An 18,109-nucleotide genomic window follows, 5' to 3' on the forward strand; every position below is an offset into this window, starting at 1 on the left:
TGGGAAACGGAAATAAGAGATATTTATTTATTCATTTAGGAAACAAAACAGATACATCTCTAAAAGTATAAAACAAAAAAAACATAAAATTAACACATTGTATATATCCACAAAGTTTCACTGATAAAAAATGAAATATAAAGCAAAACATGACAGCAGAATGTTATTTAAGCAGACAATACAAAATTTATAAATCAGGAGAACGACAAACATACTAGTAGCCATAATAAAGAAGAAAGATATAAGGTTTAGGACTTTAATAGTTGTTTTAACCTATTCTTAAATGAAGCAGTAGAGGAGTGCGAAAAAAGATCGATGAAGACCACATCTGTGAAGAGGCTCACGGAATAGCGGATAATAAAAGAATTTGGAGACCTTCACTCCGTCGGAGGTCATGTGTTAGTGCCACTATTTATAACTCAAGAACAGCTGAACCGAGTTGGGTGAAAATGAGTGATCAGGTAGCTTAGAACCAGGAGACGGACATATAATTTTTAACGTATTGGACATGACGTGGTATAACAAAACGCAACAAATAGAAAAACGAAAAATCTATCAGTCAAAATATCAGTCTAGCCGTGAAGGACAACGTCTGTCGGGTTCGCTAACTTATCATAAACTTAATGTAATTCTAATTATAGCACTCGAATAATGACTATGTCTTTTTTATATAAAGGAATTATTTGGCAAATAAGTGACTGTATAACATATAATGTTTATATATGTCGCAGTGATCGTACATAACGTGTTTTATTTCGTGGAAACATCTTGCAAAGCAATAAAGCTCTTATAGCCCCAAAAACTAATACTTTATCGTATCAAAATCTAATTTATTGCGAAAACTTGGGAGCGTTGTTTGCGAAAATCTAATATTTGCGAACACTTACATTCGTTTTCCGTATATTAATTGAATATTTACTTTCCACTATAGAGAAATCACTGTATTGAAATTTTTTTACAATTAGACTATCTATTTAAATACAAATGAATGACAAGATATGCTGGAATAATCCGAGGATTTCAGATTTAACTTGCAAAGTTAGAGCGCTTACAAAATGTTTGCATCAAATTCATATTTGGACTTCGTAAATTTGACCATATTTCCGAGTTCCGAAGAAAGCTTAATTGAATAACCATTCGATTGCGGCGTAAGATGCACTTTTTACAACTTCTCTATAGTGTTCTTTTTAATCCTAAAACGTCTAGTTACTTAAATCAACATTTATGTTCCTCTCTGGCGGTAGCGATTTGCGTTCCTTAGATAATCTAATTCTTGAAACTCCTATTCATAAAACTGATTTCTATCACTCCTCCTTCACTGTGCAAAGTATCCTACTTTGGAATTCCTTACCAATTGATACCAGATCAAGCTCAATCTTTAAATTAAATTTAAAATCTTCTTTTTGATCATTTTTCTTCTGCCTCGTAATTAGCTACTACTTATATATATTAATTGTGACTCAATTAACGTTTTGATTAGCTTTTACATTTTTGTTTATACATATTATTTATATTTTTTCATTAGATTTTACTTTATTTAATTATTTTTACATGATGTTTTGAGTTTTTTTGTTAATTAATTATTAACTTCTTGTACTCTAGGTCTGTCTCTGTAGGTGTTTCTTTTTTTATTGTCTCATACTAGGGTTGCCTGGAAGGCATCGCTTGTTAGAGATAAGGCCGCCTCCGTTTCCTAATAAATTATGTAACCTGCTTTTTTATATGTATAATTTTGTATATTATGGTAACGGGTATTATTTACACTTAAATAAATAAAGATTTTTTATTACCTTTAAAGCTTTTATGGGGAGAAAAATTTTAAAAATTCCGGAAAAGCAAACAGTATTTATTAGTTAGCATAGCAAAACGTTCCATATGTTGGTATGTAGATAAGTGGTCGCCTAAGTAAAATCATATTAATTCAGAACGAAGTTCACTGGTGCAATTGTCAATGAATGTGATTTTAAATATAATTGTCCTGACATATGAAATTGGCGTTATGTATGGGAGGAACAAAAAGTCGAATATTTTTAAATATCATATATTTAATTAATCAAAGTATGAACCATTGTTTTCTATGCACTTTTGACACCTCATATGTAGTTCATTGGTCCCTTTACTAAAACCAGTCGGACGGGAATCAATAAAATCTGTGAAGGCGATTTGGACTGCCCCATCAGAGTTAAATTTTTTCCCTTGCAAGAAGTTGTCCAAATTTCGAAAAAAATGGTAATTTGTTGGAGCAAGGTCCGGGGAGTACGGAGGATGTCTTAGACATTCCAATTGAAGCTCTTCTAATTTGGTAGCCGTCTGTTGAGCAGTGTGTGGTCTAGCGTTGTCGTGAAGTAGCAGTGGCGTGGAGCGATTGACCACCCTAGGTTGTTTAGCCGCTAGCTTTTCCATAATGGTTTGCAATTGCTGACAATAGACATCAGCCGTAATAGTCTGGCCAGATTTGAGAAAACTGCAATGAACAATACCGGCACTAGTCCACCAAACGCTTACAAGTAACTTTTTTGGGGTTAATTTTCGCTAGGGGCAGGATTTGGCTGGCTGGCCAGGATCCAACTATTGCGCTGAGCGCTTCCGATTATCTTAAAGAATCCATTTTTCATCACAGTAATTTGCTTCAAGTGAATTAAAACAGTTTTATCACTAACACCGCAGCCTGCAACTAACTCAGACGTGGTTTGCGTTGGATCCGCTTCCACAATAGCCTTCAATACTTCATTATCAACTTGGGTCTCAGGCCGTCCACGGGGCTTGTTCTGCAGATCGAAATTTCCAGAACGAAACGTTGGAACCAAAAACGAACTGTTTTTTCTTTTGCAACATGACCGCCATACACACAATTCACCCTTCGAGTCGTTTCCGCAGCACTAGTGCCACGGCGGAACTCGTACTCGTAAATAATGCGATACTTTATGTTTTCCATTTTTAAAATGAGTGACGCAAACAGAAAAAACAGAAGAAAAAACAAATGAATGACGGCCATCCAAGCACAAACACATGAGTAAAAAGCTGTACAAATTTGAATTTGGAATTCCTTACCACAGAGGAGAACATCGTGATTAAAGTGGCCAGTACCAAATACGCCAATTTCATATGTAAGGACCTAATATTACGTTCGTTCACAGGCTACTATTTAGATAATAAAGGATTTAAATATTCTTAACCTACAAAGTAATAATAATAAAAAAATAGAATTCAAACAAATGTAAAAAGGTTGGTCCCTATGGCAGTGTATCTTTAACGCTGGCAGCATTCCTGTATAGCGATACTTATTCGTTATGGGAGGAAAACACTCTGGGTCTGGGGTCAGTACTGTGAGGCGGCAACAAATCCTTAATGCAAACGTACACTGAAATAAATTCATTTTTCAGTGTTTCCTCCAAAAGAAACAAAATAAATACCTGCCCACAGCTGATCATACTCACCGGTGCCAACTTGGGCTGTTTATGAATCTAGTCATATAAAAATGAATCCCTATTTACCTTGGTCACGGCATCACGCGTGAACGGCTGAACCGTTTTCGCGAATTTTTTTTATATGTTGTGTTTGTTGGCAGGAGAAGGTTCTTATGAAGGAAAAATATAGCGTGGAAAAAAGAAAATTTAAGAAAACTTACTATGACGGTTAAGTAATCAGTAAAAGTAATTCGATCGGAGTTATTATATTGATAAAATAATTACAGTCGCCAATTGTTTGTGGTATTATCTTAAAAATCAATGTTTTTGACATGGCCAGTTATATGTCGCCTGTTCCCGTGTCCGAATACCAACAAAACTATTTATATACGCGCCAGAAAAACAAACAAAGAATCATAATAAAGTATTAGAATAATAAACACTTTGTTTCTGAAATATTTTTTAGTTATTATAACCAATTCGAAATTAATATTCATTGTTATGACAGGACAACGTCTGTCGGGTTCGCCAGTTGATGATAAATACATAAGTAACTGTCGCTGACATTAAGATATTATTATATTCTAGAAATTGACTCCAGAACTCAATAATATCTGTCATCATTTGGCAGCGTTCATAAAAAACATTTCGTTCGAACGGTTTTTCTCCGACTATCAAGAAATAGTCATTTTTCGGGTTAATATTAGATATCAGGTTTGAGCTTTGTATGGAAAAAAGGGAGTATTTTGAATAGAATATATTATATAATCAAAGTATGTAGTATTGCTATCTATACACTTTTGCCGTCATGAAATCAATAACCATTATTGAGCGCGGTTTCGACTGACGTGTTTGAGGTCAAAGTGGCCAGTACCACAAAACGCAAATTTCATATGTAATTACAAAATATATACACTCACAAATTACATGGCTTTATATTGGTAAAAGAATTTTCAAAATCGGTAAAGTAGATACTAGACATTTCTACACCAACTTTACGTTGTTATAGTAGTGCAGATGACAAAAATATTTTCTTAAGGAAGTAACTTCCAAGCGATAATTACAGACAGTATGCAATTTCGATATTATCTTCTACTGAAACACAGAAGGCAAAAGATCACGTGGCCGTCCAGTCAGATGGACTCAATCAACACTGGATGGACAAGTGAGTTCATCCTCCTCAACTATACACTGTTATATGAGAGGCGCTGGTCAGAAACCACTGGTAACAGATACTCCGCTCCAGGTGCTTTCTTGCTGACCATGACGCTCAGACATGAGCTGCCGAATGAAGAGAGAGTGATCACCTTCACTTTTGTGTTATCACTAGGCCTTTGGCTCATCAGTGTCATAGGTTCGTACTCCGACTGTGTACGAAACAGATTTTTCTTCCTATAAGCATTAACACGTTTTTCAGTTTTTCATCATATTTTTCGTAACTACTGTGTTTCGTTATTTCTAGTAATTTCTTTATTTACGTTAAGTAAATAATTAAATTATAGACATAGACATAACATAACATTAATACTAACATTTTGTAACCCACACAGAAACACATAAAATAACATTTTTTTTTAAGAAAAAGGTTTAATTGTGTAATGCGTGTGTGCTGTGGCTGTAATTGGCCCTGGGTCAGCATTATGCTGAGGAGCAGAGTTGTTCCACAGCGCTGGTCATTCTGCCGGAGACCACAGCAGCTAGTTTGCGCCTCAGTCGCAAAAAACAAATAAGAATCTAATACTCTGTAGAAACAAATAATAAAAATAATAATAATAGTAAAAGTTAGCAGTGTAAGCAAATAAGAAAAAAAAATAAGTGTTAAGAAGTAGATAAATAAATATTTTTGGGCGGAATAAAAACTATATCACGTGGGTTTTTTATTGAGTAAGTAGATTATAGATTTGATTTTAGTTGAAGATTATGTCATTAAAAATTATGTATGTTATATATGTATTGGACAAAATGGTTGCGGAACAATGGCTTAGACCCAATTGAAGACGTGAGGCCACAACGAAAATCTATTTTTTTATGAGACCGTAGTTTTGATCTCGATACGTGAACGTACTGAAGACTAGTGTGTGTATAATAGCGGTTAACGAACCTTAGTACTTCTAAGGCTTCCATGTCTCGATAATTCACGTCGTAATTTATCGTTTGTGTTTTATTTGGTCGATTATTCGGGTGGACAAATACGAAAATTGTATACTAACCAGTACGTAAGCAGCAAGCTGGATGTTATATGGAATCTGTAGCGGCGAAAGAAAAGTAGACCGAGGGGCAAGAATGTGGTGAAAAATATATGGAAACACCACTCACCGATAGCCCTCCGTCTTCGGAGATTGAAAGTCTTCTCTGTAGCGTGAAGACACTCCAAATGGTGATAATGTAAAATAAAAATAAATATGTTTATTATGGAATATAAGATACAGGTATCACTTCCACGTCAATAACTTTGTATCACATACTCATGGCAAAGAAGAGGATGTAGGCCGAGAGAAAACACCGGCGAAAAGGAACACTCGGTACTCTTTTAAAATGGCAAATCATCACACAAAATGGCAATATTGTTAACTTTATTTTAAGCCTTTTTACACAGATTTTCTTAATTACCTTTCTTAAATTGATTAAAAGGAGAAGATTCTCTGGGATTTTATTAAAGAAGAGTATCCCTTTTCCCAAAAAATAATTACTTACTTTAGATAGTCTAATACGGGGGAAATGCAGTCTGCGTTTGTTCCGAGTATTAACATTCTACGTATGTTCTATTGTAGTAAACTTATCACTATTTTTGAATACATACATAATATTTTCATAAATATAATGGTAGATAATGGGTGCGGTAGAGACAGAAATGACTATAGGTACTTGGATGACGCGAACAGAATCCATTATAGGCGATACATTCGCAAAGCATTGAAACTATTCAAAGATCAGTACAAGATTTCTTAAAGGCACCTGTATCATCACCGACTTAGGAGATTGATGTCACTGTACGATCGGAGATCAGCCTGTGTTATGTTTTTATACCAATTGTTAAATGGTCAAATACAGAATATTTCCCAAGGTTCAAAAACAGCACAATTTTCCAAATCCCGTCTCCAAAAACCAACCTAGGAGATTAGGCTTAGGAATACATACAACTTATCCAGAGCTCCATATACTTGGTAGTGAGCTGATCGATTTATACCTGGTGGTGACCGGTCATACTATATATCGTGTATGCGGTGATGTTAGTTATTTTTGACTATGTTTGAGAACATGCTCCTATTTCAACATGCTCCAGCTGATGTCATGTGTAATATGGTGTGATGGTTGCAGATCCTTACAAACGTTGTGTAAAACAAAAAAAAATGCATTAAAAAAGAGTGGCGGAGAGTTTATTGCTAGTTCTTCTCTTCCGTTCTACGGCCTTGATTTGAGAACTGGCAGTAAATGTAAAATTAGAAGCATTTAATGTATGTATATGTAATGACTTGACTTTATGATGTCAGTATAAAATAAGATCCCTATAACATACGTGTATATGACGCTAAGAGACATTTTCTCTAATTATTAAGATGATTATACACAAGATATCATACGAGATGGAGGTGTTTACTTTTTTCCCTACAAAGAACCTTTTAAAATAAAAAAAGCATTGTTGATGGGCCTAACTGATACCAAATCCGCCATTTGTTTTGTAGTGAAGTTAATGTTTCCTGGAAATAATAAACATGACAAAACGACGTTTGCCGGGTCAGCTAGTCAGAGTATAAATATATGTTTTAAAAAGGATATACACGTGTGAAAATCACTTGTGACCTTAGGAAGGATCCACCACCTACCTACTACCTACAGTATACATACATAATTATTTAGGAATAAATAAATAATAATAATAGCAGATAACATTCGAAAAAAAGACTCGACCTAAGGTCTCTCTGAAAATGTCCATCTTGTAATTTGTCATTACAATTTTCTTGTTAAAGATTGTTAGTTCTGTTTATTAAGTATCGAATAATTGATGAAAGGACAGGTATTGTGATGTTTCAGAAGTAAAACTTATCTATAATAAATCTAACATACATTACTTATTACAAAAACACATACATTATCCTTACAGAGTAGGCCAATACTATAATGATAATGTCGACAAAAATTAAATATATTAAACACAATATCGCTACTGTGAATTCACTCTGAACGAATCACTATGTCGATAGTAACGTATCATCTCAGTAGGCAACTTTGTTAAGGAGGAGATCCTCGTTAACAAACTTGCTTATAGAATATTATTTATAATTTCATTATATGCAGCATTATGTTTGTTTGGTGTGTATATCTACAAGTCAAGAGGACATACTAGGTATGCTTTTTACAAATAATAAGAGTTGGTTTAGTCGCTTAAATGTCATGGCTACAACCCTTAGGTCTTGCATTTGAATAATGGCTATGTTGAAAAAATACTTTCTATTTGCACTATTAACACTCGTTCATATGGAGAAGAGAAAAATATTGAGGTATGCTTTAGAATCTAAAGTCAACTGTGTGTTGGCCCTCAGCTGTTGAAAAAATCATCATTTGCTGCACAGATGTGCAGATTGGTATCGCCCTTTGTATCGTCAACGACCTAGGCCTTCTCCGTCACACATCTGCCATTGATACAAGAAAACCCAGTTCCTGGAGTACACCTGGAGCCCTGGAGCCCTTGTACACAGCTACCATTAACTTAATAAAAAACTTGGCAAATGACACCCACGAATCCCCTAGATCGCCATTGGACCAAAGACATGATGTTCTATACAAGTTGTATGCAAGACGTTACCCCCGTAACCTTGATATATCCCTCGTCAAACATCTTGGCTGACAGCGACTTTGTGATTAATGATATGTCTTGTTATAGACGCCTCGGAGATTATTTTTTTATATCTATCATTTAAGTAAGATATTATTCAGTATGGATGTTGGATTTTAAACACGGTATATCTTAGCACAAAGACAAACATTTCGATCTAGTGTAATTTAAGATTAATAAGCAATTTAAAACTAACCTAACTTACCAAAGGATATTTAACAAAAAGTGTCCAATAACACTACTTACACTATTAAGGGAAAGACACTATTGTTGTGTACTATTTTTTATTTCCTTTTTTGTAATAGGGTAAAACCTGTCACGACTCCTAATGCAAGAGCTCGCGAGTGTGTTGCCGGCGTATTAAGAATTGGTACGCTCTTTTCTTGTAAGACCCTAAGTCGAATTGGTTCAGATATACTTCAGTGGTCTACTGGTTCCAAATAGTGGTGGTGCGTGGCAAAAAGTGCCTTAGAAAACGCTCAGTTGTGGAACGAGGGACGTCGAGGTGATGTGGATGGTATTTTGTATTCTGCCATTTTTCGGTTACGCGTCACATTGTTCCGTTACGCGCCAATTTTTTTCTTGTCCCTACTACGGTTGATTCGAAGCCATTAATAACAAAAATATATAATAACGATAACAATGATAGTAATGATTATATTACAATTAATGCAATTCTGTAATAATCTTAGTAGTAAATAAGGTAAAAATAAATAATTGTATTATTTGTATTCATGTCTATGATAGTAAAAGCCTTTTGTTAAACTTTATCTAATTTAACCAATTTCTGTAAAGTTGGATATAGTAGATCATTTTTCGAAAAATAAGGTCATAAAGAAGTTTCACTTCTCACGTGTGTACACAAGTATAGGCACATATTTTTTTTTAATTATTGTAGTTTTGAATTCGTAACTAACATATATATATATATATATATAATCAATAAATGAGTAACAGTGCAGTTGTTCCATTGGAAATACTTTTGGGGTTCCCATGCAGACACTAAATAATATTTTATATAGAGTTTGATTTGATTCAATATAGTTACCGTACATATTTTCGAAAGATTTACAGCTTATAACTTACTTATTATGTACTTTTTACGCCATTAAACAATTCTCTTTCGGTATTAGAATAGGGGAACGTCACTGGGGGTCAAATCTGGAGAATATGGTGGATATGAAAGCAATTCGAATACCAGTTCTTTTTTTATGTACTAGGAGGCAAATGGGCAGGAGGCTCAGCTGATGCTGTGATACCACCGCCCATGGACACTCACAATGCCAAAAGGCCCGCAAGTGAGTTGCCAGCCTTTTAAAAAATCTTGGAATATTGTCATAGTTTAAATCAATTTCATTGGTTTGTGACACCACAATGCCTTGATGAGACGGCATTTTCTTATCACGTCAGTCACGTGACACAAAACGGTCACAGCCACACACATTCGACGATGATGAACCATGACAGTCAATAATATATCTGAATGACAGTTTATTACCATTAAAGTTATATACTAGCGATGCACGGCTCTCGTAGATATCGCGGTAGTGAAAAGTCTACTGTCTTTTGTTAACATAGCTCTTAAACATTTAAGGAAAACACTTTTTTACCGGATTGTAACAATTCATTATAAACTTATAATAATATAGCTGTACACGGTCATGCACGCTATAAGCCCCGAAACGTCGGCATAAATTTAAAATTATGTAATATAATTATAAGTTTATAATAAAGAAGCTGTGTATTAATGTATCCTGTAAAAAAGTGTTTTCTATAAAAGTGTTATCTTACTTAGTTTTTAATGACTTCCTTTCAGATTGTTACATACACACTTATATGTATAATCTAATCAATATACAAATTTTACTTTAAACTTTAATATCGAATACATTTTACATTCGTAAAATGATTTTCGTACATTCTGTACGACGTTAGTAAATTTAAAAACAGCAACAAATATTTTTAAATTAGTCCAGGAATGATTAGCTTGAATATTACAAATTAATTAAATAAAGAAAAAGTCAAAAATGCAAAACTATCTTCTATAATTTTGAAGAAGATTTATAGAACTTCAGCGTATTAGAACTTCCCTATACATAATGTTTGACGTAGTTTTCTTTTGTAGCAGCAAAATAATTTCATATTTTGTAGTGCCGACTCGGAATAGTTATAGCCAACATACAATTGACCATGGGTAAAACATTCTTTTTGTATATTGAATTCTATCATCAATAATCCACAGCGCACGTGATAAAAATATTTTTATGGAGAATTTTTTCACACATTGGGTTATATTGTTGAATTTTTATACGGGATAACAATTTTTGAAATCGGTCCAGTAGTTTTTGTGTGAAAACATTACAAATATACAATACAATACGTTATTATATTAGTATAGACTAAATTTGAATTATCCAAGCCAATGCTGTTTGTTGGTTCCATAGATACTAATGAATAATCTTAAATGGGTGTTTAACTCAAATAATTTCTTTATGTAAAAAGATTAAGAAGAAGAAAAAATATCGATCCTGCATAGATAGATAGACAGGATTTCGACGCAGTTTTCGAGGGTCTGTCAAAGTCAAAAATCATTTATTCATACAGGTAACACATTGCACACTTATATAAGAACGACAAAGATAAGACAGAGACAAGATATATATATTCAATGGTTCTAATTTTACATTTACTGCTAGTTCTCAAATCAAGGGCGTAGAACGGAAGAGAAGAACTTGCAATAAACTCTCCGCCACTCTTTTTAATCGCCAAGTTTTTCTTTTTTTGCTTTTTGTTTTTTTTGTAACACATATGAGGTTTTTTTATACAATTCTAATCATGGTGGCCTTTACAACCAAGGAATACGCGAATGTATTAAGGCGTGCGTGAAACGCAAATGAATATTAAACGGCTTGAATTACGTAAATCATAAATTTTTAATTACTTTCTAAAATCCGTGACAAAAATCCGAATAAAATACCTATCTTCAAAAGTAAATCGTTTATTTGCAAAGAGAGACATTTAGATCGATTAGTGATAAAAATCCACACAATTTTCATAATGTCATAATAAGTTGAGTTAATTATAATTGTTATCAAAACTTATGGTCCAAATACTCTTCCTATAAAGATACCATGCCTTTAAATATCACCTTTATCATCACCGAAAGCATTACAGGGCAGTGATCTAGGATGTATAACTAAATAACTTCTAGGAAGGCGATTAAATGGTATCAGTTGTGTTATGTTAAGATTGTTAATAATTTTTTTAATAATAAAGAAAATTAGTTTTTATGATAAATTTGATCCAATAACGTCAAGATATTCTTATAAGTTATACAAATAAATGGAATTCTGTATTTGTATTTAAAACAAAATCCCTCGCTCGTACTGGTGAAGAAAATAGTCTTACATATCTCTACAATCTACATATCACAAAACGCTGATTACGTACTTCTCTATGAAATAAAAAAGATCATAACGCAATCTGAGGACAAGACCTACATCCGATCTGACCTTGAATGATTTTTGAAACAATAGAACAGCAAAAACTTTTCGGAAGTAACAAAAAAGACTATTTCCTATTTGGGAAACCTTCAATTTTTTTTCGCACTGTTAACCTCGAACAAGTGACAAATACTTTGTAAAATCATAGTTATATAACAATTATGTAAGAGCCTTGGCCTTGTGGCTTCACTGTCTCTCACCCCTGAAATCCTAGGTTCTAAGTTATACTGCCTTTGGCAAGGTAGGGAAAAATTATGAGGGTAAATTTTTACGATGCGCACACACCGTCACAAAAAACCGACACCCTGAAGTTAGCTATAGTCAATATTATAGTTTTTCTATTGTTAGTGTCGTTTTTTCTACAAACGTAGAATAAAATTTTTGAAAAGATTTTTGTCTTGTTACGTCAAATAAATATGACTTCTAACGGGTGTACATATGTAATAATAATAATAATAAAGCCCATAATTTCCAACAACCCTAAATAACATTATTATCTTATAACTATTAATCTTAAAGTATGTTATTGGAACCCGATGTAGGGTAACGGCCTCTAGTAGAACTTCTAAGTTTCATATTGGGTTTGTTTGTTAGAGTAAAATCCACCTCATATTATCATATTTTCCACCTGGTGATAGCCAGGTCTATTTACGGTTTTTTCTTTAAGTTTATAGTTAAATTATGATGGTTCGTTTATTTTATTTCTTAATGAGAACTTTTACTTGAACGTCGCCAATATTTAAAACCAGTAGTTCTACAACCTAAAAAAATTCTGGAACTATTTCATGATTATTTGTCAATAGGCAAGTTCTTCTCTCTCCATGTTCTCCTGTTGAATCTTTCGTGAACCTGGAAACTTTCATAAAACGTAAAAAATAACCATCCAAAATAATATCATTTTTTTCTTTAATGTATATCAGAATTGTTCTTACTTAGATTTCTCCAATAAATAATTTTTAATCAAACACAAAATCGCTTTCCGCTTATTTTTTATTAATACACAATTAATATTTATTACAAGGCGCCATTATTATTATTTCCATTATAAAACCAGATATAGTGATATTATTGAATATCGATATTTATTTAACTGTCTAGACATTCAATTAACTCTCTGATTTAACTACTTTACTGCGGCATATATATATATATATATATCGTTTAGGTCTCGTTCGTTTATGTACATTAATTCTTTGCTTATCCCAATGCGATACACAATGCGTTACAGCACTCTATGATAAAAAATAACACACACGTCTTTACTATGCAGTAGGAAACTTCCAGTGAGCTTCTCCTCTCACGCACTTGGACTCCCCAAAAATGGATGGAGAGGTTATAGAAAGACTTCTCTATAGGAATTAGCTAACTGTCCAGTAAATGATAATCTTTTTCGCAGGTCAGCAGAAGATAATTTAATATCAGAAATAAAGGCTGATGTGTTCTCCGAGATACGGTTCCTTCGTGTTCTGCGCCTGTCTCGCAATCGACTGACTTCTGTTCCTGATGCATTGACATACACCACGCGGCTCCAGGCATTGTAAGTTATTGTTTTTATATTGCGGAGGTTTCTGTCTGTTTGACAGAGATAACCTAGCTATACCTCTTTTGAACAATCAATGAAAAGTTCTAATCCGTAAGGTACGAGGCTGTTCTGCTTTGTTCTGTCCAAAACCGACTGGGATACTGATCAGTTTTTCGTAAGTTCTACGTTGTTCTGTTAATACCAAACAAACGCCCATGACTGAGTTCGGGATGTCAGTAACTCTAAGTGATAGAGTAAGAGCATAGGTATGGGCCACTTATCAGCCCTTACTTATTCCACGGTCCCAGCGCTGAAAGACCCCCCCCCCTTTTAATAGCACACGTCAACTACTTTCCTGACCTTTACCATACGAAGTTTTTGATGAGGATGTAAGGGAGATGTAACTCACTAGAACTTCGTAGCTTTGATCAAATTTGTATAAGCATTATAAATAACGAAACCGTAAGCGCAAACTTGCTGGAGATTGAGATTACGTTCCGGATAATTATTACCGCTGTCGGAACCTTTTTGCTGTGTCGACACAGTCCAGCGTGAACAAGCTCCCATTCCCTGCCTACTCTCGCAGCGTATGGGGGGTGTGGTAATTGGATTTAAGGGTATACTTAGAGAAGATTGATGGAGAGCAAAATATATTCTGTTAATTTACTATAACTGAATTATAACAATCAAATAAGCAGGATTTAAAATTTTCTTAACCTATATAATAAAAATAATGTTAAAAAGGTCCCTATGTACCTTTAATGCTGGCATTTTCTCCCGTTAAACAAGGAATACACCGGTACTATCTACCAGGCGCCAACATAAATCTTTAACTATTAATCGTATTTAACTTAATATCTAGTACACTTTCAGATTAAAAATGATTCATTTGAAACAAAACACATCCGATCCTCCGCCATCTTGTCTGTCAATAGTTTTTTTAAAGAAAGAAGAAGGCTGATCACCAACTTGCCTATTAGATAAGTTTTTATAGGTTTCGGTATTTGACCGGACATTGTTTCAAACACCTGTTTGAAACTTTGCAAGCGTCTATATTTTTAATATTATTTTAGTATTTCTAGGACAGATATTTCTATAAACTTGATAAAATTGTTTCAACCTCAATCTAAACATTTATCTAGATTCCTATATGAATTTTTTTTTATAAAACTGGGTGCTCATGTTAAGTGATATTGCCACCTATGGACACTGACACTGTCAAACTAGCAAGTGCGTTGCCGGCCTTTTACCCACAAAGACAATTTAACATTACGATCTAGCCTGACTTAAGCCTAATAAGTAATTTACAACTAACCTAATTAATTAAAAATGGGCTTTACTTTTACCTTTACACTACTTAGAGTCTCTATTACGGCCACTGTGCTGGTGTACTATTTTTTCACTTTCCACTGTTTACCACTAAAGACTGACGTGCACACACCTAGTGTGAGTTCAAATGGTTCGGTCTTTTTCAATCTTCTCACTAGCCTCGTGGTGTCAAGTGAGAGAGTCGCAGGATCTTGAGTAAGAAATATGTTTTTAAGTAAATATTAATGGTTATTCATAGTTATTATTAGTTATTGAGCAGTGCTGGCCTAGTGGCTTCAACGTGCGACTTACATCCCTGAGGTCGTAAGTTCGATCCCCGGCTGTTCACCAATGGATTTTCTTTCTATGTGCTCATTTAAAACTCCCTCGAACGGTGAATAAAAATATCGTGAGGAAACCGGCTTGCCGTAGACCCTAAAACTCGACGGCGTGCGTCAGACACAGAAGACTGATAACCTAATTGCTTATTCAATTAAAAAATGATCATGAAACATCATGATGCAGAGATCTAAGTCCCAGACCTGAAAAGGTTCTAGCGCCATTGATTTTTTATATTCATAGTTATTACTACTATATTATTTATTGTATATTTTTAGCTTTTTATATCCAGTAATATGAATAAGTAAACCAAACATATCTTTAGTAACAATAACAATAGTAGTTTTAGTAAAAAAAAAATTCATATACTTATAGTCACAAATCATCCAAGACGACGATACTAACACTGTTAATTTTTACTAATATAATTTTTTGTACTATATTATTAATACAGTAGTTTTCTTTTGCGCCTGAGGTGGTATATAACTGTTGTGGTATCTGGCAGAATGACCAGCGCTGTGGAACATGTCTGCTCCACAGCATAATTTGGCCAGGGCCAGTTACAACCGCAACAGACACATAACACACATACAATGAACATAAATCCTTTTGTTTTCATTCCATAATCTTTTGTTATTTTTCGTTGTTTAATAATAATTATTATCATTGTGTGTTATTATGTCTATATTTTATTGAGCTGTGTCATAATTCTAACACATATTTGTTCTCATTCATAACGCTACCATTTTTTGCATCTGATAGGTCGTTGACTTTTAAAAACGCCTTTTGACTGGCGTCAGTGACTAACAGATAACGGTTGCGTAGATATAGTACTAGATATGAAAGAATACTTTCAACTTTGGTCTTGAAATATTGTGGAGATAAATGTAGCTTATGACAGAACAGCAATGTTGGCATAGTGGTTTCAATTTGACTCTTTTCTCTTGATCGAAAGATCCTCACTACAATAGACTTATGTGCATTTGCTCGTACGGTGAAGGAAAACATCGTTAGGTGGCATTAGACCCAAAAAGTCAAGTCGTGTGTCAGACACAGTAGGTCACCCATGGACACTCACATTGCCAGAAGACACGCAAGTGTTGAGAATTGGCCCGGTCCTCTTTTCTTGAAAGATCCACATGGAGGTGGTGCGCGGCGGAAAATGCCTTAAAAACGCTCAATTGTGGAATGACGGACGTCGAGTTAATACGAGTGAAGAGGAAAGGAATTTCGAACGAACCTGAACCACTCCACTCGGCTGTCAAATACTATAGGATATATGTGGAATTCGTTCTATTTTCCGCGTGAGCGCTGTTCCAAAATTCAACAAGATTATATATAATAAAATAGGATATTAACTTGAAAAGAAACTGTACTAGTCTACCCTTTGACATTTTAAAGATCTTAATACATTCTACAAAACACTTACAATTGTATAATTACACTACTGTTACACAAGTATACTTTCCGTTTCAGCACAGGTTAGGAAAATGTCATTAAGATTGTTAGTGAAAATATTATTTTTAACAGTGGTTAAAGATGAAACGGCCTCTGAAGGAGAAAAGCGCTGGCCGAAGAGTTTTTTGGGTAGCTTATGTATAATATAGAGCAGTGCTGGCCTAGTGGCTTCAGCGTGCGACTCTCATCCCTGAGGTCGTAGGTTCGATCCCCGGCTGTCCACCAATGGATTTTCTTTCTATGTGCACATTTAATATTCGCTCGAACGGTGAAGGAAAACATCGTGAGGAAACCGGCTTGCCTTAGACCCAAAAAGTCGACGGTGTGTGTCAGGCACAGAAGGCTGATCACCTACTTGCCTATTCGATTTACAAATGATCATGAAACAGATACAGAAATCTGAGGCCCAGACCTAAAAGGATTTAGTGCCATTATTTTTTTTATGTACAATATATACATATGAAAATTTAGTAAATTACTTTTTAATAAAATTTCTGTAAAACCTTCACATCTAGTATTTATAAGCTCCTAGTCGCACCCACGCCGACATCACGCTGTCACACAACACAAGAATTACTGGCATTTAACTTTTCAGCGACGATAATATTCTAAAAAGTATTTATAATAATTTATCTATTACATTATTAAAACTACATATATACCCTATACCCTATAAACTACATAACTACATATAACACATATAACTACATTAATAATGATAAACATTTACGATTTACACCTTGTCGGTTCTACAGCTTGCCAGCCAGTGTAATTGAACACATATGTAATTAATGTCAGCAGTATCTGTATAGTATATATGTCGCAGTAAGGTAGATAATCAAACAGTTAATTGAATCTCTAGACAGTTAATTAAAGATCGATATTCAATCAAGTTCCGTCAGACAAGTGAGTGAACGAAACGTTTAACGAGTTTCCTAAACGTTTCTAGGCAGCAAGACTAACCTAACCTAACCATTTACAATAAAGCAAAACACGGAATAAATGAGAATAAATGAAATAATCATGGCGGAGTCTTGTCTTACATTGTTAATCAACTCGCTGGCTTTCGGTCAGACAGATAGTTAAACGTTTTTGACAGTGCTTTATTTAAATCAAAATGCTAGCGACTTGATTGAATATCGACATTTAATTAAGTGTCTAGAGATTCAATTAACTCTCTGATTTAACTACTTTACTGCGACATATGTATTAAGATGCAGTAACTAAATATGAAAGGGTGATACCTAAGAATACTATGAATCCTTAACCCCTATAGATATACCCTAACACATAGATACTAAATATATAAGAGCCCTACGGATTGGATCAAAGCCTCACGACGATAGGGCTTGTAGTAATCTTTCGGGTATTAGAGGATTCAAATCTGATTTATTGTTATAATACAATATATAGTTATAATACCAATACACATAGATAATATTATTCTTCTTCTATATCTTCAAAAATTAGAACAACCACGTGAATCGTGTCAGTTGTTGTTCTAGTCTGAACATCATCGTCACGCCTTTAGTATTTTGTTGGTAACTTGTTAAAGTGACCTACTGTCTGTAGTGGACTGTCTAATGCTAAATAATCAAACACAGAACAATGACCTCTTACAGGACATTAACATTATTGTCTCAAGGTTCAACATTAGCAGAATTTTCCAAATTCCGTCTGCAAAAACCAATCTAGGAGTTTAGGTACCTCTGTTTCGAATTCATCACGATTATGACAT

General features: G+C 34.2%; 1 protein-coding gene across 2 annotated transcripts in view; it reads left to right on the forward strand.

The window, feature by feature from the left end:
• The window catches only part of LOC123717849 (lutropin-choriogonadotropic hormone receptor), a 133,082-nt gene that overhangs the window by 43,681 nt on the left and 71,292 nt on the right, over positions 1–18,109 (forward strand). For both annotated transcript variants that reach the window (XM_045674099.1, XM_045674100.1), the window contains exon 4: positions 13,141–13,281. In XM_045674099.1, coding sequence (XP_045530055.1) covers positions 13,141–13,281 — 141 coding nt within the window. The remainder of the gene's footprint in view (positions 1–13,140; positions 13,282–18,109) is intronic.

Source organism: Pieris brassicae, chromosome 13 (assembly GCF_905147105.1).
Source record: "Pieris brassicae chromosome 13, ilPieBrab1.1, whole genome shotgun sequence".
NCBI classification, from domain to species: Eukaryota; Metazoa; Arthropoda; class Insecta; order Lepidoptera; family Pieridae; genus Pieris; species Pieris brassicae.